At 46.4% G+C, this 26,477-nt stretch overlaps 1 protein-coding gene across 5 annotated transcripts in view; it reads left to right on the top strand.

Annotated features, from left to right (window-relative positions):
- LOC115150867 (FERM domain-containing protein 4B) overlaps positions 1-22,889 on the top strand; it is a 66,331-nt gene extending 43,442 nt beyond the window's left edge. For 2 of the 5 annotated variants that reach the window (XM_029694624.1, XM_029694621.1), the window contains exons 8-23: positions 3,514-3,597; positions 4,504-4,569; positions 5,071-5,128; positions 5,868-5,954; positions 12,825-12,901; positions 13,623-13,761; positions 14,394-14,535; positions 14,672-14,805; positions 14,886-15,002; positions 15,165-15,396; positions 15,654-15,710; positions 17,408-17,555; positions 18,220-18,384; positions 18,611-19,365; positions 19,596-19,746; positions 21,425-22,889. In XM_029694624.1, the coding sequence (XP_029550484.1) occupies positions 3,514-3,597; positions 4,504-4,569; positions 5,071-5,128; positions 5,868-5,954; positions 12,825-12,901; positions 13,623-13,761; positions 14,394-14,535; positions 14,672-14,805; positions 14,886-15,002; positions 15,165-15,396; positions 15,654-15,710; positions 17,408-17,555; positions 18,220-18,384; positions 18,611-19,365; positions 19,596-19,746; positions 21,425-21,812 (2,800 nt within the window). In that variant the 3' untranslated portion in view covers positions 21,813-22,889. Of the gene's footprint in view, positions 1-3,513; positions 3,598-4,503; positions 4,570-5,070; positions 5,129-5,867; positions 5,955-12,824; positions 12,902-13,622; positions 13,762-14,393; positions 14,536-14,671; positions 14,806-14,885; positions 15,003-15,164; positions 15,397-15,653; positions 15,711-17,407; positions 17,556-18,219; positions 18,385-18,610; positions 19,366-19,595; positions 19,747-20,801; positions 20,961-21,424 lie in introns of those variants that run through there. The other 3 variants (XM_029694623.1, XM_029694622.1, XM_029694626.1) reach the window with 3 other exon arrangements.
- The last annotated feature ends 3,588 nt before the right edge of the window (positions 22,890-26,477 follow it).

The following is a 26,477-nucleotide window of genomic DNA, read 5'->3' as shown; positions in this document are numbered from 1 at the left end:
TTCAACTTATTTAAGAAGAAATAGGTAGGGGAAAAAGTGCAATGGTGTATTTGGCCGCAACTGTACATTAAAGGGGCCTTGACACGATGTAACTATTTGAATTACCTTTTAATGTAGAAACTTTAACTTAAAAGGGCTCTTATCTGCTTCCACTGAGGCACTTTGGAAGCATTAATAGCCTGCCTGATAAAAATATGAAAAATGTTCAGACATTGCACCTTTGCGTTTGTTATGAGTTATCACTTTCATGCTGTAAGCCTTGAATTGAACTGTTCTGTAAAACCACAAACGCATCAACCAAACTCTATACAATAATTGAATATTCATATTTCGTATGATCTGTGTTCTGGTGTCGTTATTGGATATGGGGGTTTATTGAACTCAGAGATAGTCATCATTGAGAGATCTAGGCTAGTAATTAGACATTGTAATACCAGTAATAACATATGTATAAAAACTGTGTAATAATAACATATATTTTGACCAATTGGCAGTGTTGCTATTATGGAGCCTTAAAATGCTCCCTGACCTTAAAACAATCACATAAAATTGTAGTTTTCACATGCGCTGAATACAACAGGTGTTGACCTTAACGTGAAATGCTTACTTACAAGCCCTTAATAACAATGAGGCTATATACAGGAGGTACTGGCACCGGTACCGAGTCAATGTGCAGGTTAGTTGAGGTAATTTGTACATGTAAGTAGGGGTAAAGTGACTATGCATAGATAACCGAGAGTAGAAGCTGTGTAAAAACAAAGGGGGGAGGGGGGTGTCAATGCAAATAGTCCAGGTGGCAATTTTATTAATTGTTCAGCAGTTTTATGGCTTGGCGGTAGAAGCTGTTAAGGAGCCTTTTTGACCTAGACTTGGCGCTCTGGTACCGCTTGCCGTGCGGTAGCATAGAGAACTGTTTGACTTGGGTGACTAGAGTCTTTGACATTTTTTTGTACCTTCCTCTAACACCGCCTAATATCTAAGTCCTTGATGGCAGGAAGCTTGGCCCCAGTGATATACTGGGCTGTATGCACTACCCTCTGTAGCACCTTACGGTCGGATGCCAAGCAGTTGCCATACCAGGCAGTGATTGTCAGGATATTCTCTGGTGCAGCTGTAGAACTTTTTGAGGATCTGAAGACCCATGCCAAATCTTGTCAGTCTCCTGAGGGGGAAAGGCATTGTTGTGCCCTCTTCACAACTTTCTTGGTGTGTTTGAACCATGATAGTTTGTTGATGTGGACACCAAGGAACTTAACTCTCGACCCGCTCCACTACAGCCCCGTCAATGTGAATCGGGGCGTGTTCGGCCCTCCTTTTCCTGTAGTGCACGATCAGCTCTTTTTGTCATGCTCACATTGAGGGAGAGGTTGTCCTGGCACACTGTCACGTCTCTGACCACCTCCCTATAGGCTGTTTCATCGTTGTCGGTGATCAGGCCTACCACCGTTGTGTTGTCAGCAAATTTAATGATGGCGTTGGAGTTGTGCTTGGCCACGCAGTCGTGGGTGAACAGGGAGTACAGGATGGGGCTGAGCACGCACCCCTGAGGGTCCATTGTGTTGAGGATCAGCGTGGCAGATGTTGCCAACCCTTACCACCTGGGGGTGGCCAGTCAGGAAGTCCAGGATCCAGTTGCAGAAGGTGTTTTAGCTTAGTGATGAGCTTAGTGGGTACTATGGTGTTGAACTCTGCACTGTAGTCAATGAACAGCATTCTCACAGGTGTTCCTTTTGTCCAGGTGGGAAAGGGCAGTGTGGAGTGCGATCTGAGATTGCGTGATCTGTTAGGGCGGTATGCGAAGTGGGTCTAGGGTTTCTGGGATGTTGATGTGAGCCATGACCAGCCTTTCAAAGCACTTCATGGCTACCAACGTGAGTGCTACAGGGCGGTAGTCATTTAGGCAGGTTACCTTCGCTTTCTTGGTTACAGGGACTATGGTGATCTGCCTGAAACATGTAGGTATTACAGGTCAAGGAGAGGTTGAAAATGACAGTGAAGACACTTGCCAGTTGGTCTGTGCATGCTCTGAGTACACATCGTTGTAATCCGTCTGGCCCTGCGGCCTTGTTTAAGTTCTTGCTCACATCGGCTACGGAGAGCGTGATCACACAGTCGTCCGGAACAGCTGGTGCTCTCATGCATGCTTCAGTGTTGCTTGCCTCAAAGCAAGCATAAAAGCCATTTAGCCCGTTTGGTAGGCTCGTGTCACTGGCAGCTCGCGGCTGTGCTTCCCTTTGTAGTTTGAAATGGTTTGCAAGCCTTGCCTCATCCGATAAGGTTCAGAGCCAGTGTAGTAGGATTCAATCTTAGTCCTGTATTGACGTTTTGCCTGTTTGATGGTTCATCTGAGGGCATAGCACGATTTCTTATACGCGTCCGGATTAGCGTCCCGCTCCTTGAAAGCGGCAGCTCTAGCCTTTAGCTCGGTGAGGATGTTGCCTGTAATCCATGGCTTCTGGTTGGGATATGTATGTTTGGTCACTGTGGGGACGATGTTGCCGATGCACTTATTGATGAAGCCGGTGACTGAATTGGTATACTCAATGCCATTGGATGAATCCCGGGAACATATTCCAGTCTGTACTAGCAAAACAGTCCTGTAGCATCCGCGTCATCTGACCACTTCCTTATTGAGGGAGTCACTGGCACTTCCTGCTTTTGTTTTTGCTTGTAAGCAGGAATCAGCAGGATAGAATTATGGTCAGATTTTTCAAACGGTTCAACCGAGTGGCGCAGCGGTCTAAGGCACTGCATCACTGTGCTAGAGGCGGCACTACAGATCCGGGTTTGATCCCGAGTTGTCGCAGCCGGCCCCGACTGGGAGACTCATGAGGCAGCGCACAATTGGCCCAGCTTTGTCCGCGTTAGGGGAGGGTTTGGTCGGCTCTGTGGTATCATTGTCCCATCGCGCTCTAGCAACTTCTTGTGGCGGCCGGGCGCATGCATGCTGACTTCGGTCGCCAGCTGTATGGTGTTTCTTCTGACACATTGGTGCGGCTGGCTTCCGGGTTAAGCAAGCAGTTTGTCAAGAAGCACTGCGGCTTGGTGGGGTCGTGTTTCGGAGGACGCATGGCTCTCAACCTTTGCCTCTTCCGACCTTTGTCTCTCCCAAATCTGTACGGAATTTGCAGCGATGGAACAAGACTAACTACCAATTGGATATCACGAAATTGGAGAGGGGGAAAAAAAAGTGGTTAAAAAGTGCTCCAAAAATATGTTTTCCAAATGGAGGGCGAGGAAGAGCTTTGTGCACGTCTCTGTGTGTGGAGTAAAGGTGGTCTAGAGGTTTTACTTCTATCTGGTTGCATGTGACATGCTGGTAGAAATGAGTTGAAATGGATTTAAGTTTGCCTGCATTAAATTCCCTGGCCACTAGGAGTGCCGCTTCTGGATGAGCATTTTTTTTCCTATTGAAGATTAAATGGCCCTTTTTTTTAAAGTCAAAACAACTGTTACAATGATGTTCTTGTGAAGGAACTCTGTTAATCATTTGTACAATCCGTGTGTTTTCAGTGTTGAAAGCTCCAGATCGGACCTGAATAAGCTACCAGTTCTACCCACCAGAGTCCTGAGAGAGCACCCCTCCCTGTCTTACTGGTAAGCAGTGCCACATTAGAAGCACTTTAACCACAAATGCACAGGGGGAATTAATCCAAGTGGATTACACACAGTCCCGTAGATACCAGACCGCCGCCCTGTCGATACCACCCCTCCCCCACCACATCCCCATCAAAGGGTTTTTAATTGTAGCTAACACCTGGATGCACAAAGCAATTATTTTCCCATGCAGATGAGGGTGGATGTGCACCCAGATTTCTGCCTGGTACCAGCAGCCTGTTTATCTCAGATGGGCTGTATTCATTAGTGCTCTGTTAATTAGACTGGCTGGCCAGTGGCTCTGCTCTGAGTGCGCCCTGCACAGCTAGGGAGGTGCTGACTTCATGTCCTCATGGGAGCTGGTCTGGAGAGGGAGGGAGGCAGCAGTCCAGGCCAGCCACTGTTTTAGAGCTCCCCTGTCTCTGTGCCAGTGTCTGAGTGCATGCTGCCGTGTCTTCTTCTGCCTCAGCGGTCATCTGAGCCTGCAGCTCTGCTCACCGATGAACAGCAGCTGGAGTTGGATCAATGGGCAGATTGGAATTACAGGGTTGTGTGCGAGAGTGTGCACGCGCTGCAATCCCTCCATACTGTTAAGGAAAGGGAAACAGGATACTTAGTCAGCTGCACAACTGAATGCATTCAACCAAAATGTGTCTCTTCCGCATTTAACCCAACCCCTCTGAATCTATCCATGCTGTTAAGGCGGATGATTGCAGTGGGAACGAGATGTGGGAGCTGAGAGGGAGATGAGATCCATTGGCTAGCCAGGTCCGTAGGCCAGCCAGAATTGTCTGCATGAACAGGCAGAATGTGTCAGGGAAGGACTGTCTCACCACATCCCTCAGTTTTGAGGATGTTGCAGTCGGTGATGGATTAATCATTACAGCTTTTATTTCTCTGTTACAGTGAAGACCGAGTGATCGAGTGCCACGAGAACCTGAAGGGCCTCAGCAGAGGGCAAGCCATTGTGCAGTAAGTAACGTAATGAATTGTCCTTTTATGTTCATCTGGGTCAAGTACATGGAGGAAATGAGCTGCTGTGCACTTCTAGTCCAGCACGTTCATCAGCACTACTCCCTCTGCAGCCCCCTCTGTAGAGGCTACTCCCGGGTGTTGTAGTTTAAAGGGGATTGCTGTTGCGCTACCAGAATGTGTCATTTAATTAGGGGACAGCTAGCTCTTAACTGTGGGCAGCCAGTAGTGTGTGGCAGTGGTCTTCTTTGTTTTACCTAGGAGAGATTAGCCTAGCGAGGTCATTCACACCCGGGGTGTATGATTTGAGTTGATCAGTGGACTGTCCCTCTCTCTGTCAAGGCCATGTACAGAAATCGATAGCTCTGCCACTGTAAATGACAGTCTGGTAAATGACTGGGGCTTAAAGCCCATTCTAACCTCTGTGCAACGGCCGCTCACAGACATCGATGAAGTGTAACTGCCTGAATTACTGCTAATGTGTCTCCCTCTGTTTTGAAGGTATTTGGCCTTAGTTGAGTCCCTCCCTACATATGGAGTCCATTATTATCCAGTAAAGGTAAGAGCTGCACCCTGTATCAAACAGTAGAAGACATCCAACATCTGTACTGTTGTGTTCATGTTTGCGTTCCCATCTGACTAACATTGTTTGATATTAAGAAGTAGAGTTGTCACGATACCAGTATCGTGATACTACAATACCTGATTTTCCATGGGAAAAAGGAAAACACAAAGCAGGCTAAACTCTTTGGTCCTTTAAGAAAACTACTGTATGGGAAATATTGTGTGCTATAGCTTTGGAAAAAAACATGTGATTCTGATAACTTAAGGCTGTTTTACTCAAGAAATTCAGTCCGCTGTGTTTGGTTTGGTTTCCTTGCCACGATACCTCTGAGTATCACGATACTGGTGTTGTGACAACCCTACTAAGAAGTAGTTATTTCCCATAGAAATACAGCCATTTTCCCTCTGGAGGCTGATTGGGGACTTAAGCTGGGTGTTTGCTCCGGCCGCATGCTTAGTTAACTGATGACTGAGTGATCCTTCTCTCAGCAACTCTCTCTCCCAGAGCCCCAGCCCCTTCCCAACTCACTCATTAAAGCAGGGTGTCTGAGCACATCAAACGCTGGTGTTAAAATGACTCCCTCATGCTGTGGATTTTTAGGGCTGCTTCAATGTATTTGATCTTCCCTTGTGCTGCTAGCCTAATGGGGTAATTGCCACAGTAATGGCCCTTCGTTTAAAACTGTACCACTGAAGCTGCTCTTAATGAGTGGTGTGCCTTGCCTTCTCAACAGGACAAGCAGGGGCTACCGTGGTGGTTGGGAGTCAGCTATAAAGGCATCGGACAGTACGATTTACAGGACAAGTTGAAACCTCGGAAGGTAGGTTGGTTCTCCCTTTGTATGTCCTGTGGCTTTTGTTCCTTTTGTCATTCCTATGCTCCAACTCAACACCCACCCCCACTCCTCTGGTTAATAAGCCACCAAACTGTAAATAACGGCAACAAAAAGCTTGTTCTTGGCCAGTGTCATGGAAAAGTGGAAAAAGAGAGGGAGGAAAGGGAGGTAAAATTGTGTTATCAACGTGGGTGTGGCAGGTAGCTTAGCGGTTAGAGCGTTGGGCCAGTAACCTGAAGGTTGCTAGTTCAAATCCCGAGCCGACTAGGTGAAAAATCAGGTTAGTTTTATGGAGTAACTACAATGTTTATCCATCCTCAGTTTTCTCCTATCACAGCCATTAAACTCTGTAACCATTGGCCTCATGGTGAAATCCCTGAGCGGTTTTCTTGCTCTCCGGCAACCGAGTTAGGATGGACGCCTGTATCTTCGTAGTGATTGGGTGTATTGATACACCATCCAAAGTGTAATGAATAACTTCTCCATGCTCAAAAGGATATGTCTCCCTCCTTCTCTAACTGATAATGGGGTGGTAGATGCCCAGATTCCCTTATGGCTCAGCTCAGGTGCCTACATACGCCGTAGACATCATTTACACACACGCTTTTGTTGTTGGCTCAGACAGATTGCGCTCAGAGAGGCCCAGCTCATGAGCTCCATCAGCAGCAGGTTTTCATTTAGAATGGAAAATCAATGTGTTTATGCAACAAATGTTAGTGCCTGGAATCATATCGCGCCGAATTGTTCCTCTAATCAAACCGATTCACACCGAATCGTTTCCAACTAAAACGTATCGGAGCCCATGTATGTAGATGCGTATCAAATTGTCTTGAAAGGGAAAGATGATCGCTGCCTGCACCTGCCCGCCCATCCAGCATAACTTCTCTGGACGGTTCTAACTTAGAATTTGTGGACAACTACAAATACCTAGGTGTCTGGTTAGACTGTAAACTCTCCTTCCAGACTCACATCAATCATCTCCAATCCAAAGTGAAATCTAGAATTGGCTTCCTATTTCGCAACAAAGCATCCTTCACTCATGCTGCCAAACATACCCTCGTAAAACTGACCATCCTACCAATCCTCGACTTCGGCGATGTCATTTACAAAATAGCCTCCAATACCCTACTCAACAAGCTGGATGCAGTCTATCACAGTGCCATCCGTTTTGTCACCAAAGCCCCATATACAACCCACCACTGCGACCTGTATGCTCTCGTTGGCTGGCCTTCACTTCATAATCGTCGCCAAACACATTGGCTCCAGGTCATCTACAAGACCCTGCTAGGTAAAGTCCCCCCTTATCTCCGCTCACTGGTCACCATAGCAGCACCCACCTGTAGCACGCGCTCCAGCAGGTATATCTCTCTGGTCACCCCTAAAGCCAACTCCTCCTTTGGTCGTCTCTCCTTCCAGTTCTCTGCTGCCAATGACTGGAACGAACTACAAAAATCTCTGAAACTGGAAACGCTTATCTCCCTCACTAGCTTTAAGCACCAGCTGTCAGAGCAGCTCACAGATCACTGCACCTGTACATAGCCCATCTATAATTTAGCCCAAACTACTACCTCTTCCCCTACTGTATTTATTTATTTTATTTATTTTGCTCCTTTGCACCATATTATTTAGATTTGAACTTTGAACTTTCTTCAAACTACAAATCTACCATTCCAGTGTTTTTCTTGCTATACTTTATTTACTTTGCCACCATGGCATTTTTTTGCCTTTACCTCCCTTATCTCACATCATTTGCTCACATTGTATATAGTCTTATTTTTTTCTACTGTATTATTGACTGTATGTTGTTTACTCCATGTGTAACTCTGTGTTGTTGTATGTTGTCGAACTGCTTTGCTTTATCTTGGCCAGGTCGCAATTGTAAATGAGAACTTGTTCTCAACTTGCCTACCTGGTTAAATAAAGGTGAAATAAATAAAAAATAAAAAAATAAGATTCCTCATTTAGGGTGTAATGGTAATAACTATGACTGTGATTACAAATATGAAACAAAGTTACAGTTTTGGCCTTTTTAAATAAAGAAAATGCTACTTTTGAAATAAAGATTGTCCTCTATCATTATCCCTCTAAACATCCTCTGCTCACTAGTGATGCAGGGGGGAATCGATAATTACATAGCGCAATATTATTTCTGCGCTAGTTGGCTGTACCTGCAACAAAAGTCCAGTTTATTTTCAGCACTTTTCTTTCCATGACTGATCAAAACTTGTTTTCTCTTGTCCCTCTGCAGCAGACATATGGTGAGCAATGTATTTGGAACATCGAATTACAGTGAAATCACAGTATCGAATCACAATCCATATAGAATCGCAATACATATCGTATCGGCACCTAAGAGTCGTGATAATACCGCGTCGTGAGGTCCCTGGCCATTCCCAGCCCTACGTCACACCCACTCTATTTCCAGGGGTTTGTTATGTTACTTTCTATGCACGTTTTGTCTTGTGTGTTTCCCTCAGCCAGCTTCATTACTAGTATGTGTCTTACCTGTTCCATGTTGGATACCTGTTGACACAGCTGGATGTCCTGTTGCAGCGAATGCCAAGGCATTAATGGTCATGTCCCACTTATTAAACCCAGCGTATCGCAGCTCCTTTCCCAGCGGCCCTCCCAGTGGAAGGTGTAATTATGGCGCGCCATGGGGAGCAGGCAGGCAGGGCTCTGGGGCTGGAGGAGCTGGCACCAAGCCAGCCTGGGCTGTCTCTGTGAGGGGCGCTCTGCTCGGAGAGAGAACCATGCTCCACCCAGACCCACTGACCATAAAGGGAGGGGGCATTCATGCCAAAACTCCTCCTCAGCAGTCCCCTGGTGAAAGGGTGGACTTTAAAAAAATATATATATGTACATGCTTTTTTTTTTGTTAAGTACACAACTCTAGCCGCTGTTCTAGAAGGGCCTGTCATCTGGTATAATATTGATAGTGCGTCCTGTTGAGGCTGGCGGCCTTTGTATTCAGCGCAGCCCCCCTCTGCCCTTCTCCCAGCATGCCGCGCTCATTATGCAAAGCTGCCTGTCATTGTGTGTGTTTTGTCTCTTGGAGAGCAAACAATTGATCAAGTAATAAAACACAATCACCTTGGCAGGAGGGCTGAGAGACGCTTGGGAGGCTGGGAGGGGCTTGGGAGGGGGCTTGGGAGGGGGCTGAGGGGGAGCTGCAGAAGGAGGAGCCCACTTCTGCACTCCACTTGTCCCCTGAGAAATCTTGGGGCATCGGGATGAAAAGGCTTTTAATTGAGGTTTTCCCAGAGTTCAGTGACATGCGCTGAAAGAAGTTACTGTAGCTTAACCTCTCATTATCCTCCTCATGGATGTCAGTTTCATCACAACGTCATGAATGGGATGAACCACAACTCTATCCATGCCTGCTGGGGTTAAAAGGACTAGTAAAGATTCTCCCAAAATGTCAATAGTAGCCAACATGACCTTCTGATAGTCTGTCTATTGAACTGCGTGTTTAGACATACCACGACTATGGAAGAAGGGAAGTTTGCATTTGAATGGGTAGAGGACTGAAGACCATACAGGAGAATCATATGTATGCTAGAGCACCACATTTTATACAAAAGCTGTACTATAAATGAAAAGTGATTTCTAAAATGGTCCGAGGCGCAAGCATCCGTGATGTATAGAGCTTTTAGAGCCCAGCTTGATTCATACAGGCTTGAATCATTCATGAGCTCTTTTTCACTCCCTGCCTCTCTCTGTATGTGTTTCAGTCCATCTCACCCTTCTCCGCAAGTAATTTAACACTTTTTTTGTATTTAAATTTTTTTTTTTTTTTTTTAAATCACTTGCAGGTCCAGATATATGATCAACCAATGTAAGCACAGCTCAGTAAGGATGAAATGATTTCGGTAATGATCATGTGACAGACCATACATTTAGGTCTTGGAACAGTAAAAGGCTGCTCAAATATTTAAAAGAGTGTTAAAAATGGCTTGTATGGAATGGATTTGTATGGTCCACTGCCACAGCTGGCATTCGATTTTAACACTTCTTTCACCCTAGTATATATTGGGTTAAAGTCATCGCCTTAATGCGTGTTTGTGGAGTCTAGTCGACTGTAGCAATCTCTCCCGTCATGCTTCTGGTGGAGATGTTCCGTGTTACCAGCCAGCGTGACATGGTATGAGAAGGGTGTGGCCGTACGCATCCTGCATAGGGGTGCGAGTCACGGCCTTTGACACACAATCATTTTTTTTTTAATCCTCAGAAATGACTCTGTCAAGACACAAAACACTGGGGGGGGTGGTCTGGGGAGGTTGTTGTGGGTTCAGGGTTGGGTCTGGATCAGAAAGTTCTGGGACTATCTATGACCACAGGCATTTTGGCATGGGCTCAGCCTCTAATGAGAAGTGTAACAACTGAAATAAGACTGAGATGGGGGGAACTACTGTTCTGTACTCCAGATGACTGAACGGTGTGTCTCCACCATTTTCACCTCGTGTTTTGGTGGTGGTTTGAAGGCTGTTAGCACTGTCTTGGACCTGTTCTCTGTCTAGACAGTGTGGTCTTGTAATCAGAGTTTGAGGTGTCACATTTTTTACATGTTTTGGCAGTCACTACCATCGGCCACACTTGAGCACCTATTACATGTGTGTGTTGAAATTATCGAATGACCTAGTTACGTAAATATGACTTATGTGTCTTTTCTGAATGTGCTCTACTATTAATTGAGTATTAAGTGGCCAGGGGGTTTGTGAATTGAAGAGGGGTGTCCCCCACAATGGGATGAGCCTGTGGGAAGTATGGAGGCTGCTGGTTCCCATTGTTCAGTAATTACCATGCTCCCAATCCAAGGCGAGACTAGGAATCTAATTGATTAGGCTAGGCTTGCAGTATCGTCTGGAGCAGCAATGGAGAAACTGGACGACTTTACTACTCCGGATCTCTGGAGATGCTTCTCTTTACAGTCTGTAAATCATAAACTACTGCCTCTTTGCTTTTTTGGGGGGGGGGCACTAAAGTATTGAAGTCTGAACTATTATCTTGTGAAACATTGCTACCTAATATACTAAATGTTATTGGCTACAGAATTTGTTTTGTCAGTTGCAGAGTTTGTTACATTTTTTTTCTTTGAAGACTACCTTGTGGTAGTTTGGTTTGCTGGTTTAAGTAACTGGCTTTAGAGATGTAATGAGAGATTCTTCCTTGTCAGGTAGGGCCCGGTTCTAAGAACTGACCGAGCGCTGTCCTGTTTTCACAGCGAGGTGAGGGAGGGGCCTGCTATTAATGATTAGACCAAAGTAGTAGATTCCTGACATATTTGCCTTGGGGGAGCGATGGGAGGCTGGCGTTGATGGCACTCCAAACAACAGGGCTTGGCAAGGTGTATAAATAACACACAACGACATCACAGAGGGTAATGAAGGTGCTAAGGGTCGGGTATGACTAGAAGGCTAATGCTAAGATCTGTGGATAACGGTCAGTTCTCAGATGAGGTAGAATACCTTTCGGTGTGCACTTGTACACAACCTGTTCATCAGGTTTGACTGAAGAGGAAGTGAGTGATCGAGTGAGTGAGTAACACAGAGAGAATTTGAGAGAGCGAGAGGTGCAAGCTGGGTGAGGTGTCTGTGATGTCAGAGGAAGTGGGGGGGGAGAGGGGTGGAGCCTGCTCAGCTGAAACTCTTCCAACACCTTTCTGGCTGCCTGAGAACAGACAAGAGCGTATTGTTCAAAGAAGTCTCTAGCCCTGTGGGAAACAGCCAGAGGGTTCAACAGCACCCTGATAATTCACCAGGGATTTAATAAGCACTAAAACCTGCTTTGGTAAGCCTTCCATTTTGTTCCCATTTACCTGACTAGGTAGTTTAGGATATATTCAGTTGTTTTTTTGGGTTACCTGTTAGTAACTGTATGTTAACGTGCTGTGTAATCCACCATTTTAAACCAGACTGACAGTATACTAGCAACATGTAGAACCTGTTTTAAAAAAAATAAAAAAATAAATTGGTGGCTGTTGTGGTATCATTTAAAAAAAAATGTACTAAGCTACTTCAGTGTACTAAGAGCAGTTTTCAGATCAGAGAGGAGTGAAAGAATAGCCAATGTACACTGCGATGTATGCTCCATAGTACAGTGTCATGGGCTGGGCTTCTCGTGAGATGATTTCGATTTCTCGCTGAGGACTGTATGATATATTACCCGTATGCCTCTGTAGTCCAGGATAACGTGCTCTATTATTTAGAGCTCAGACTGTCTGGCTCGCCGGTACCTGGTAGAGAATGTTTATTAAGACCCTCTGCCATAAATCTACACCCCCGGATTCTGGTGTTAGTGGTGGATTCTCTGTTTCTCACATAACATGAGAGCTCCAACTCTCTAAAGAAATCCTGTTTTCACAGTAAGCAGATGTTTCACCCTGACTAAAGTGCACTCCTTCTTGCCCTCTTTTCAGCGCTCTCCCTTCAGGCAGAATGAAATGAGAGGCTTAGTTTTCGGCTAGGCAAGTCTTGCTCTCTGCGCTGGCTTCATTACTGAGTAGTAACTAAATTGACCTTCCACCTGACTGAGGGGCTGTCCTCTGTTCACAGCTGCTGCTGCTGTTAATGTTGCAAGTTCACTGGAATTTAACGAGGAAGGGCCGAGAGAAAGGCTGGTGTGTCTGGGACAAAGCTAGAGTGTTTTTCCATGCTTGTGGCATTTTCTTTGTTTCGATAGTACACGCATTGGACGCCTCAAGCAGTTTGGAATGAAATAAGGATGTAAATGTTTGTTTTCATGCAGCGATGTATCAAACCACATCTCTTTGTAGGTCCGCACTCACTCAAACTAGGCATGGTCCCGTATACTATGTACTAAGTTGTGTGTCCTGTTTTCTCTCTCTGTCTGCAGTTGTTTCAGTGGAAGCAGCTCGATAATTTGTATTTCCGTGAGAAGAAATTTGCAGTTGAGGTGAACGACCCTCACAGGTGAGAGAACCGATACTGGATACATCGATCGATCCTGGGTCATGTTCTGTTGGGCCCAACATGGCAAAAAATGTTTTGAACTGGAAAATGTTATTGGACAGGTTGCTGAAGCGCCTCAAAACACTTTGTGCCTACTGGACTAGACCCAGAAATCACTCCTTATATTCCAATACTAGCCTTTCGGAAATGTTACAACTGGTATCCGAAGCCTTAGTTGTCTGTCTGCTGCCTATAGCCCTTTTCAGAGCCTAGTGTTAATGAGCTGTCTCTCCAATACAACAACCTGTTAGTCACAAATGAAGGCCTTCCTTCCTGCTGTAAAGGACTGCTGCAGTCTGTGTTCTCGGGACATTGCAGCACTTCTAGCCTCAGTGCTTGATCACAGGTTTAATATGGTGCTGCTAGCCAGCTTGGCTGTAATTAAAAATCACTGGTGCAAAACCGACCTAATGTTGCTCCATCTCTCCGCCATGAATGTATTGAATTACAGAACCAGTCATGAGATTTAATTTGGATGTTGAGTGAGTTTATGCGAGGAATTGTTTTTGTAATCCCTGATTTGTGTATGATTCTGATATCGGTACCCATCATATCATGTGATTAAAAGTGTATCTACACGTGAGATCCAGGTATTCCCGGTCTGGATTAAAGAGATGAAATTACTCCTAGCAGTAACATGAGTGATTTAAAAAATGTGTGTCTGTCTCCCGTTAATCCCCAGAAGGACAGTGTCCAGGCGTACATTCGGGCAGACCGGATCGGTCATCCACTCGTGGTATGCCAGCCACTCTCTGATTAAGACCATCTGGGTGATGGCCATCAGTCAGCACCAGTTCTATTTGGACAGGAAGCAGAGCAAAGTGAGTGTCTTCTCTTCACTCCCCCCTGCATCTGGAGGCTCTATGCTGTTCCTAGCCTTATCTCAAGGCCTCATCACCCTCACCACGCTATCGGATCTATCTCCACACACCATCTCTCCACTCCACCATGCACATCTGGCTTGTCTTTACCTTTTACTCCTCCCGGTTGCTAACATGTCTCTGCCCCAGTATCTTATGTATGTTGTACTATTGTTCGACTAGCCCAAGCTTAGCTATGGGGATTCTAGATGTAATGCTGAGTTGCTTTGCTGTTTTATTTGATGAATCAACTGAAGGGCCTTTTTGGATGTGTGTGTTTAGATTGTGCATATTTTAGTAGGTTGTTGTGCATTGCTGTCGTTTCCAAGTTGAGTGTGAGCGATGAGATTTGCTCCGAGGGGGTGAATGAGTGCGCGTGTGGCTGCAGTCAATGTTTTGTTTTTTTGCCTTCCAGAAGCAGATGGGGCTTCTACCAGTGCTCATCCAGGAATAGTGCTGAGGCTGATTAATGACAGAGAGACCGAGCTCTGCTCCCAGCCTAAACTGAAGCATGCAAACGGGTCTCTCATCGCACTGCACAGTCATTAAGATGAAATACTGACTTTATCTTCTCTCCTTGTCTCTCTCTCCAGTCCAAAGTTGCCACAGCCAGAAGTTTGAATGACATCACCATGGACCTGACCGAGATCAGAGCGCCCAGGATCAGTAAGCTGTCCAGCTTAGAGAGTAAAGACCAGCTCATCATGGCCAGCAACGGATCCCTCATCTCAGCAGGTAGACAATAAGCTAACAATGAACTACGCTGGATGGACATATCTGTCTTATAGACTCCCATTTAAGACAAATGATGGATTACATTAGATGAAATTAGTGGTCATCATGGTCTAAATCTAATGCCTGCCTGTTGCAGGATCAGCAGACTCTGAGGTGAGCGAGGAACAGAAGAAGGAGAAGATTGCTGACCTGAAGAAGAAACGGAAGGATCTGCAGGATACTCTAACTCAGAAACTGGAGGAGCTCAAGAAGATATGCCTGCGTGAAGCTGTAAGCATCTTTAGCATTCTCAAGGTCTTTCTTGATTTCAAGTAGATTATCTCCCAGCTGATTTTGTTTTGTTCCTCCAGGAGCTGACAGGCAGTCTGCCTAAAGAGTACCCTCTAGTCTCGGGTGAGAAGCCCCCCGTGGTCCGTCGGCGCATGGGGACAGCCTTCAAACTGGACGACCTCTTCCCCTATGACGCGGTTAGTGTGGCAGTCACAGGACGGGAGCGCTGGCTGTCATAACAATTTTTGCTAATAAATCTTAGGCTTGATTGACATTGTAGTGAAATATTGTAATCATATATTTAGACTTCTTTCTGCACGTCTGCGTGTAACATTCAGTTTGTACTGTGTGTTGTCCAGCAGGATCCCCACCTGAGGAACCTGGAGAGCAGGTTTGCCCTGCAGCAGAAGATCGTGGAGGCGGCGAAGAAACTGGCCAACGAGGCTGAGCTCTGTAAGACAGTGAAGAAGAAGAGGAGGAGGAACTGCCTGGACGCCATGAGGAAGCTGCATGACATTGAGGACGAGATCAACGAATACAGGGTCAAGACGGGCAAGAAGCCCACCCAGAGAGCATCAATAATCATAGCAGGTAGCCTACACCATGCCATATCAGCCGGCAGACATCACAAACTGTCACAGTGATAACATGGTTTATATTGAGTGTAGCTTACAGAGGAGTCAAAGAGATCAGAATTCCTGCCAGCAGCACCTTGTCTGTATTAGTCGGAAAGGAACTAGACTTCAGGCGATGGATTTTTATCAGATGTGGATTTGTTTATTTAATGGCTTCTAATGAAATGCCCAAAACAAGCACGTCTAAAGCCTTAGTCTCTCCCCTTTTCTCAGATGATGTGAACCCCGCCGAACTCAGCTCCCTGTCCGACAGCCTTACTCTGGACGATGGTGAGTGCTGCGGAGGTTATATTATACACTGCTCAAAAAAATAAAGGGAACACTAAAATAACACATCCTAGATCTGAATGAATGAAATAATCTTATTAAATACTTTTTTCTTTACATAGTTGAATGTGCTGACAACAAAATCACACAAAAATAATCAATGGAAATCCAATTTATCAACCCATGGAGGTCTGGATTTGGAGTCACACTCAAAATGAAAGTGGAAAACCACACTACAGGCTGATCCAACTTTGATGTAATGTCCTTAAAACAAGTCAAAATGAGGCTCAGTAGTGTGTGTGTGGCCTCCACGTGCCTGTATGACCTCCCTACAACGCCTGGGCATGCTCCTGATGAGGTGGCGGATGGTCTCCTGAGGGATCTCCTCCCAGACCTGGACTAAAGCATCCGCCAACTCCTGGACAGTCTGTGGTGCAACGTGGCGTTGGTGGATGGAGCGAGACATGATGTCCCAGATGTGCTCAATTGGATTCAGGTCTGGGGAACGGGCGGGCCAGTCCATAGCATCAATGCCTTCCTCTTGCAGGAACTGCTGACACACTCCAGCCACATGAGGTCTAGCATTGTCTTGCAATAGGAGGAACCCAGGGCCAACCGCACCAGCATATGGGGATCTCATCTCGGTACCTAATGGCAGTCAGGCTACCTCTGGCGAGCACATGGAGGGCTGTGCGGCCCCCCAAAGAAATGCCACCCCACACCATGACACCCACCGCCAAACCGGTCATGCTGGAGGATGTTGCAGGCAGCAGAACGTTCTCCACGGCGTCTCCAGACTCTGTCACGTCTGTCACATGTGCTCAGTGTGAACCTGCTTTCATCTGTGAAGAGCACAGGGCGCCAGTGGCGAATTTGCCAATCTTGGTATTCTCTGGCAAATGCCAAACATCCTGCACGGTGTTGGGCTGTAAGCACAACCCCCACCTGTGGACGTCGGCCCTCATACCACCCTCATGGAGTCTGTTTGACCGTTTGAGCAGACACATGCACATTTGTGGCCTGCTGGAGGTCATTTTGCAGGGCTCTGGCAGTGCTCCTCCTGCTCCTCCTTGTACAAAGGCGGAGGTAGCGGTCCTGCTGCTGGGTTGTTGCCCTCCTAAGGCCTCCTCCACGTCTCCTGATGTACTGGCCTGTCTCCTGGTAGCGCCTCCATGCTCTGGACACTACGCTGACAGACACAGCAAACCTTCTTGCCACAGCTCGCATTGATGTGCCATCCTGGATGAGCTGCACTACCTGAGCCACTTGTGTGGGTTGTAGACTCCGTTTCATGCTTCCACTAGAGTGAAAGCACCGCCAGCATTCAAAAGTGACCAAAATATCAGCCAGGAAGCATAGGAACTGAGAAGTGGTCTGTGGTCACCACCTACAGAACCACTCCTTTATTGGGGGTGTCTTGCTAATTGCCTATAATTTCCACCTGTTGTCTATTCCATTTGCACAACAGCATGTGAAATGTATTGTCAAACAGTGTTGCTTCCTAAGTGGACAGTTTGATTTCACAGAAGTGTGATTGTCTTGGAGTTACATTGTGTTGTTTAAGTGTTCCCTTTATTTTTTTGAGCAGTATATATTATATATCATTATCATACATGCATGCATACATTAGCTAAACCTCTATCATCCCCCATAGCTCTTAGCAGAACATGAAAATGACAGTTCCTTCCCCTGTGTTTAAGACGAGGATCTGGGAGACCAAAGGCAACGGTCCCGCTCGGTGCAGTACTCTCCCCGGCCCCACCACTCAGACACCCTCAGTCTCCACTACCAGTCTGATCGACGGGCCTCGGCTCACAACCAGCTCCAGGACCTCGGCACCAACAGCAGGTAGGCACACTTGGCCCGAGCCTGGCTAGTGGCTTCAGCTCTACTGGCTCTGGCCTGCTTTGTTATCCTGTCTCTGTGTTTCAGTTATTCTTGGGGCCCGGAGAACCATAGCAGCAGCCAGTATAAACCTGTACAGGAGAACTAGGGAGGGCCGCCTGCATTCCTACCAGCCGCCTCCTTCTCTCCTACTGCCCCCACAATCTCCTCTTATCAGCCCAAACGCGCTCCATGTTTAAAAATAGACGGCAGTAAGCATGTCTCTGCCTGCTAAGGAACAGACCACAATCCCAAGGAGGGGGGGGGGGGAAGCAGTCTAAGACCGGAAAGTTTCTCTGGAAACGTTCAGAATTTGAATGTATTCACTCACTGTGTGGACATTTACCAAATTACATGGATGATGTGCTGTTGGGAGAGTAGAGCAGAATTCAGTGGTTCATGTAGGTTTCATACAGCTACCGTTTTTGTAATGTTATTTGTTTACCGTTCCATGAAGAGAAAGATCAATGGGCTATGAAAATAACTGTCACCTAGGGGAAAGTTTTGACTGAAAACGCGGCACGTTTTTTCTGTTTTGAGTAGAGACGCAGAGGTTGTGTTACCACGATAAAAGTTTCACCCTGAAAAAGTCAAGTCTGTGAAAAAGCATTGTTCTTATGTGCTTCAGATTAAATGATGGCGAAGTCCGGGAACCGTTCCACTACAATCACGCGGACGCCTTATCGAGCCACATCAGCCCTTACAAGCCTGCCTCTAGACAGCCGCGTGACGCAAGCAGCATGCCTCCTACTCCACTCCTCACCCGCAACGCCTACAGCAGCACCCAGATCAGGTAGGCCAGGCGTCCATGTCCCAATACACGCCTCGCATACACAGCTGCCTCTTGATGTTCACCACAACATCTGTCTCAGCACCAGCCATGAGCCCCAATTAGACTAACCTCCTGTCTAGAGTGTTGTTCTCTGTACAATGTATTGTAACCCGATGCAACATAGTTTTCCATATTTACTTTATATGAAAAGGACCGAGGATCCTATTCTAATGGTGTTTATTTCCAGGTCGGAGGATGGCCCTCAGCATTTCCGCCAGCGGAGTGGCAGTCTGGAGTCCCAGTCTCAGTTCCTGGTTGAGACCGCGCCTCCGGCGCCCGCGTCCGTCTTGGCACGCCGCAGCAACAGCACGGAGTTCCTGGACGACGGCTCATCCTACACCAGCCAGTCCAGCGTGGAGTACACGGCGCCCGGGAACCATACCCACCGCCCCAGGGACCGACGGCGGGGCAGGAAGGGCAACGTCTATGCCAATTCGGGCAGCATGCCCAACCTGGCACAGACTGACGCCCGCTACAACACATACCAGCCCCCCCGGGCACCGCGACCCACCACCACGGCCTACTACGTGACGGGCTACCCCAGCTACCCTGAGCCAGAGCCCTACTCTAACGGAGTCTACATGTACCACAACGAGTTGGAGGGTCACTACAACGTCCACCCCTCCTACAACGCCGCGCCGGCCTATCACGGACATGATGCGTACAGCAGTCGCTATGGTGACGACGAGACGGACAGTATGGCCCAGAACCCCTACGCCACACTGAGGCCGCCCAGGAACCGCCACGCTCCGCCCAGGACGGAACACGTGACCAGGAACATCCAGAAGGCGCTGGTGGAGGAGCACCTGAGAGGCTGGTATCACCGCAACGCAAGCCACAAGCAGCCACAGGCCTATGACTACAATCAGAGGGGTTCCCAGCAGAGCCTGGGCTACCAGACCATGCCAGCTCCCTACTGCAGGACCATGTCTTACTCCTCAGGTACAGACAGCATGCCAACGTCTCTCCTCTCACATCACTCGCATCCAGTCTGTTAGTCAAAGGCAATTATTTGGTTTCACTTGTATGAGCGGCGCAAAACGCCCACGCCTCCGCCAACTCTGCGTTCGAGTATGTCGACAAACGCTAACATTCAGTCACTCGTTAGCGGTCTATATCTCAGAGCTATGTCACCCTGTTCTAACTTTACTTTCTTCCTGTTTCTGTTCCAGTCTCATCTCATCAGTCCTCTACAGCAGGAGGCCGGCCCGGTCACCTGGGTGGCGGTATGGTAGAGTACGACGTGCCCCTGCCAGTGCAGCAGCATTACCCCTCCTATGGCACAGCACATTACGGCACAGCTCACCACCCCGCCTACAGCAGGTGAGCTCCTGGCCCCATTTCAGCTTCTTACGTAATTAGATCTCCCTGATCCTACTTAACCATGGCCCTAAGAATCAATACTGTGTCATTATGGTGAATGGATGCTTGCTGGAAAATATTAAATTGCTATTTGGTTTATCAGTCACCCACCATTGTGGCCCGTGTGGCCGACATTAGGCTCCCTTACTGACCATGATATGTCCCAGACGTTTACAATACCCTTTGATAGTTGGTGCTCCCTCAGTCACAAGCCAATTAGCATGACTGCTTGGATTGGATTATAGCATATAGCGTCTGTCTGTGCAGCCAATGGTCAGCTCTTCCTCTTACTGGGATTACGAATGGTGGTTCCTCTCCTGCTTTAACTGTCCACTGGACCGCTCTCTTCATAGATGCGGCTCCTCTTCCTCCTCCTCCCAGCACTCTAAGGGTTCCTGGTACAGCCCTGATGGCCAGAGATGCTGTGGCTTTGTCCCTGCCAGCTCTTCCTCTGCTTCCTCCCTCCTCCCCTCCCCCTTCTTTTCCTCCTCCCCTCGCTGTGGGCTCCGGCTGGGCACAGGGCTGGTAGGCCAGGGCTCTAGTTCCCATGCAGCAGCCCCACAGCTCCAGAAGCCAGATACTTAGTAAAGTCTCCTTTGCTAAGTGTAGCCCATGATAGTAGTAAGTAACCAGCTACCAGGCCTGTCTGTGGTTTTGCTTATCAGTCTGTCCTCAGCGTGACTTCATTGCTTGCTTGTTTTTATTTTTTAAGTGGGCTAAAAACGTCCTGGTCTGCACCTTGGACTTCTCTTTTTCAATGAGTATCAAAGCTGTTTGTTTGAGCCGTCTCTCTCGCTCTCTCTCTTTCTCTCTCTGTCTCTCGCTCTTTGGTAACTGCATGGCTTTTAGGATTGTTGTTTACGCCTGCCATCTCTTTCAGCTGCCATACTAGTTCCAATTGTCATCCAGCGGTCACATTTCTGTTATGGGGTGTGCAAAGGCATACATACACCACTTAAGCTGCCTCCTCCCTCTCCATTATTGCTATCACTCACCCTTGACCCTCTCGTGCACAGATGTCCCCCAGCAGAGTATGAGTGGAGGCGCTGTGGTAGACTGGAGCCGGGGCCAGCATGGGCTCCAGGGTCATTAGAGATGTATGACGCTGGTGCCTATCATGGTACTGAGTTCTGACCAGCGAAATGAAACCGCCTAATCAAAGGCACCGCACTAAAGAAAGGGTGAGAGAAAAAACAAACTACCCACAAAGATGCTATGGTGTTGGTGGGGACTCATTTTGTACGTGGCAGTTCTTCTACTCTTTACTCATGGTGGTGTCCACTGTTGGTGGCGGTGGTGGGGCAGCAGCTCTGGAAGTGGTGGTATATGTGGACGAAAATGTGACCCTGCCTGTTGGATATCTGAATGCTGTGTGTTTCATGCTTGTTGTTCTGTGCATCTGCTTGGTTTTTAGGTGTGAGAAAAGTTTAATCCTGGGTCAAACACACAAACACATTTTGGCATTTTCAAACCAGCATAGAATTGTCCATTTTAATTTTTCTAGCACTGTATCCCTACCAATCAACATCCCAGGGTTAAATTATTCAAATAACTTTCCACCAGTGAGAAATGTCTATTTGCTTGGATTGTGTTACCAGCATTTTTAGCCTAACCTGTTTGTATCCTGTATGTGTTGCAGATCCTATGTAGATGTGAACCAAACCGATCCATTCATCGACAGCCAAACCGACGCATTCATCGACAGCCAAACCAAAACGTATACCGACAGCCAAACAGATCCATATATCGACAGCCAAACAGATCCATATATCGACAGCCAAACAGATCCATATATCGACAGCCAAACAGATCCATATATCGACAGCCAAACAGATCCATATATCGACAGCCAAACAGATCCATTCATCGACAGCCAAACAGATCCATTCATCGACAGCCAAACCGATCCATTCATCGACAGCCAAACCGATCCATTCATCGACAGCCAAACAAACTGCAGCTTGGATCCAGACGACCAGCGACTTTACTGGCACGAGGGCTCCTCCAAACCTGGAACTATAGTCTAGCGGTCAGACCCATCATGAACTGTCTCAACTTCCACTTTGTGACACTTTCATGTGCCTTGGACTGCACTTAGCTGTTTTTCTGGATGGAAGAAGGGACCCAAAGAATCAAATAACACTATGGAATTCACACAGGGAAGGACCTAAAGTTGATGTACAGCTGATTTGAGTTCTCCTACACAGAATTGCCAAAGTGGGTCTACCAGCATACAGTCATAGTCTCTGAAAGCAGAATTACAACACGGTCACCTGGTCTGAATGTTCTAGATTGCTAGATTTTGTGTGTGTGTTGGCACTTGTGTTGCGCACGGAGTTGCACTTGGTGCTGTGGCTGGTTGGATTAGTCTGAGGGGCTGGGGATGACAGTAGGAGGATGGAGGACAATGAACATGACTTGTCCTGTGTGTCCAATACATGGGGAAGCTGTATGCTCACCATTACAATGAAGGATCTTTCAAACAATGACGTGTTGAAATTAAGGATGGAAATTGGATTTTGAGTGTAAGGATGCATACCAATGGCGACCTGCTGAAACATTCTCCAGTCTACCAGTTTCCAGAGCCCATTCTATGGTAGCATTGTTTGTAGCTATGTACAGCACTTTGCTATTCTTTGTTGGTCAGTCTTTTTGCACCAGCCATTTACAAGTATTTTTGGACCTCTCTCATTCTCAGCAATTTTATCATCTTTACTTCCAAACGCTTCACAGTCTAACCATTAAAGTCTAGACTCAACCGTGTCGGCTTTTATACCTTCAAAGACCATGTTAACACTTTATCAATGACTGTGATGTTAATTCTAAGTCTATTACAGGGCTTCATTTTGTCGATACAAAATCCTTTTGTTTTATGCTTACTGCATCCTATGCTGGAATGGACTGGTGCTCTCCATTCCTCTCAAGAAGGAATTTGTATGTACCTGTTGATAATGTAAATAGATTGTACGGTTCTGTCTGTTTTTAGAGCTTTTTTGTATTTTAAGAAGCATGTAATATATAGTAAACAATCAAATATTAAGCTGGTTCTTAGTTATTTGTATAATTGAAATGCATTTGAATTAAAACATACATTTTGAACTATATCCTCAGTTTGTTTTACTCTCTAAAATGGTTGCTATTATGCCATGAGAAACATTGTTATAACTAAAAATAACAAATCTCCAGTAACTGATTCAGTAAAAGAGGATTTAAATCCAGATCCATTTAATCAAGCACTTAAATTAAATTGTCTCCATTCAGCCAGTGTAATTAGTTCATTGGGTTTTACCGTAAAGAAAGTACAATGCTTTTTTTACTAAAAATTGAATTTAGAGCTCAGGACAATAATATAATGACTCTTTTTAAAGTTCCAATGCAGCTGTTTTATATCAAATCATTTCTGGGTAACAATTAAGTACCTTACTGTGATTTTTAATTAAAATGGTCAAAAAGAAACAAAAATTGCTTTTTTTTATCAAAGAGCAATTTCTCATGTAAGAATTTTGCTAGGACTGTCTGGGAGTGCTCTGAGTGGGGAGGGGAAAAATCAAACTGTTATTGGCAGAGAGGTTTGGAACTCTTATTGGCCTATTAACTAATTTACCGCCTGGTGAGGTCACCAGGCTGGCCAAAACGCCATCCCACCAAAACAGACGGAAATCTCAGGCAGTCTTTTCAAACGGCTCTTACACTTGTGTCACAGTATTATACACCCTCTGAATGGCACACTTACTCCATGTCTCAATTGTCACGAGGCTTAAAAGTCTTTTGAACTGTCTCCTCCCCTTCATCCTCCCCTTTTGAAGTTGATTTAACAAGTCACATCAATAAGGGATCATAGCTTTCATCTGGATTCACCTGGTCAGTCTGTCGTGGAAAGAGCAGGTGTCCTTAATGTTTTGTACACTGTGTATATCTATCCCCCTGCACTTGCTAGTGGCAACTTATTGGGGTGAAATATGATAATGAGTAACAACGAGTATATCAGAGTAGCAGAGTATAACCTGTTGCTAGCCTCAGAATTTAAGACTCAATTTGGCTGCTTTGGCTCCATTTTCTGACCGCTGTGTAGTCGCTGGTTATGTGTCTGCATAAGTTGTAAACCAGACAAACCAGTTTGTTTAAAGGCTGACACCCACTGCCCTTCCCATATATGACAAGCTAGAGTAAACTGCTCTAAACCTGGGCCTGTTCAGAAGGGTACAACATTGAAGAACATTCAAAAAGAAATGCAGAAGTACAGATATAATGGTCATGCTGAATAGGGAAAGGAGTCCGCTCTATTCATTAGATTTCTATCTACATTTTGCAACGCTTCACTTCACTTACTAGTCAAAACTCTGTCCGTGTAGTGCGAGTGTGATTCCGGAACATGGAGCCTCAACTCATCCATGGAGCAGAATGTGACCCTTCACCTCTTTCCTCCCTCCCCAGCCAGCCAGCACACATTTCTCAGTACTTCAAGTGTATCCTACTACCATTCCACCACTGTTGACCCTACTATTGAGGCTACAGTTCACCAGCTTGCGTTGTGTATCCCTCCTTGGAGTGTTATGGCTCTTAACGCCACTGAACTCTGGGGAGGTTTCGGAGGGTTCCAGGTCCTTGAGTTTACCCGAGGCAGAGCGTGAGAGAGACATACTTCTGAAGCTGTCTTCCAGTCTCTCTCCACCTCCTCCCTGGACAACAGCTGTCTTCCCCAGTCTCTCTCCACCTCCTCCCTGGACAACAGCTGCCTTCCCCAGTCTCTCTCCACCTCCTCCCTGGACAACAGCTGTCTTACCCAGTCTCTCCACCTCCTCCCTGGACAACAACTGCGCCGGAATATCACGACGGCTGTTCCAGCTGACACAAGACTACATAAACAATGGGTTCCTGTATGTGTCTATAGACCACAAAGACACTCCCCAGATGTCAAGTGCAGACATGTGGCTAGCTAGACCCTGCTGCTTTACCCTGCTCAGGGTAAAGCAGCTGTCAATCCGTATGATAATGGGTCATCACGCCTCAGGGCAGCAGGTCTTACTTCTGCTCAGGGAGCAATATTCCTGACTTGTAGTTGAGGGGATAGCTGGATCAGTGTTCTGCACCTAAACTGGGCCGGGGGTTATTGTTCGTGAGATCATGAAGAAACAGTAATATAGGGTAGATGTCTCATAGCACTGCAGGTTAAAGTGGTCTCATGTGGGATATGACTGATTGATACAGGGTTCTGATGGCATGGTGGATTAAGGCATGCACAGCCAGCGTTGACGTGAGCCGGGATGAGCTGACTTCATGAATGTTGCATTATGCTGAATTACTCCATTTCATGCCCGGTGACTGACTTGTTGCAACAAAGACAACAAGAGACAGATGTTGTCATCCCCAAACCCATAATAGCACATGAGAGCACAACAGCCAAAGAAATGCAAAATACAAAACTACATGTGCTGGGTCAGCAAACTATGGTCAAATGCATTCACACAGCAAAGTTAAAAAGGCCTGACAGGGAGGATTACACTGATCTTGGTCAGCCAGTAATGGCTAGTTAGGAAAAACTTTTGAATCCCTGTTCAAAATAATCCAAACACACTACAGCAAAGATGCGTGTGTTTTGGGGAGAGTCTCGGCAGCACAAAGGATGTTTCTTCACCGGGCTCCTTGCCAGAGTAACACGTATGTTCTTAAAGCCTCACACTAAACATCTGTTCAGATCAGGAGGCAATACACCAAACACATGCCTGTTGGACGAGCTGCTTCACACAACAGACATGTTTGTGTAAATCGGCACAAAAGCTGGAGGGGAGAGAGAGAGAGAGAACAAGGGCCTCCACCGTGTTCTCTGCTCTGAGACTTTACTTGAGTTTACTGCCGCTGGAGCGTGTGCGTTCGTGTGCTCCCAGGTTGCTCAATGTTGTCTGCATGAAGGAAAAGTGCCGCAGGAGAAGACATAAATCACACTTGTGCAGTTCTCTGAGAGGACCGATAAGGCCTTGCAGCTGAATGCTCTCTACTGCTCACACTTAAAACACTGCACCCGAGTACACCCAGGCCATCAGTTCCTGCCATCTATCTTTCTCCCTCTCTCCATCGCTCTCACGCACACACCCTTAAAAAAGACACCGTTGTCATGTAAATCATAAAACTTTCTCTCCAAGGCTTGTAAGTGCAAGCCTTGATTTGAAATGAATTTCCAATGTGAGCCTATGAGAGGCCGAAGTGGCTGACACAGCAATCCAGAGAAGGTTTGGCGTTGAGTGACTGCAGATGAATCCACTCTGTCACTGACTGTGCAGTATTCCGCTCTTCACTATAATCTACTGCAGCCTATTGATTAGCATTGGGACAAGTGGAGAGAAGGTAAAAGTTAGGCCATCCATCACCCTGGAGGCACTGTGGAGATAAAACAGGGTGAGGCGCTGAGTGAATGCTGATGGGACATAGGTTAGGATCTCACATTCCTTTGAAGTTCTAAATCAAACGCTTGTTCAAAGACCATTTGATTATGAAATTCACAATATTAAATATCTCTCATATAGTTTATTAGGACACAATTGGCTTGGTTATTTTGTTTGGTCCTTTTATTAGCGTAGAATGTCAGGTTAATTTCTGTCCCATGTTGTTATTAAATAAACCTTTGAATTCAGTGAGAAAAAACACCCTACGCATTTAATGGCTAAAGTATGTTAGTGCTACGGGGCAATTTAGAC

Source organism: Salmo trutta, chromosome 16 (genome assembly GCF_901001165.1).
Source record: "Salmo trutta chromosome 16, fSalTru1.1, whole genome shotgun sequence".
Lineage (NCBI taxonomy): Eukaryota > Metazoa > Chordata > Actinopteri > Salmoniformes > Salmonidae > Salmo > Salmo trutta.
Note: the sequence above shows the minus strand (reverse complement) of the source record. Positions and strands in the feature narration are given on the sequence as shown.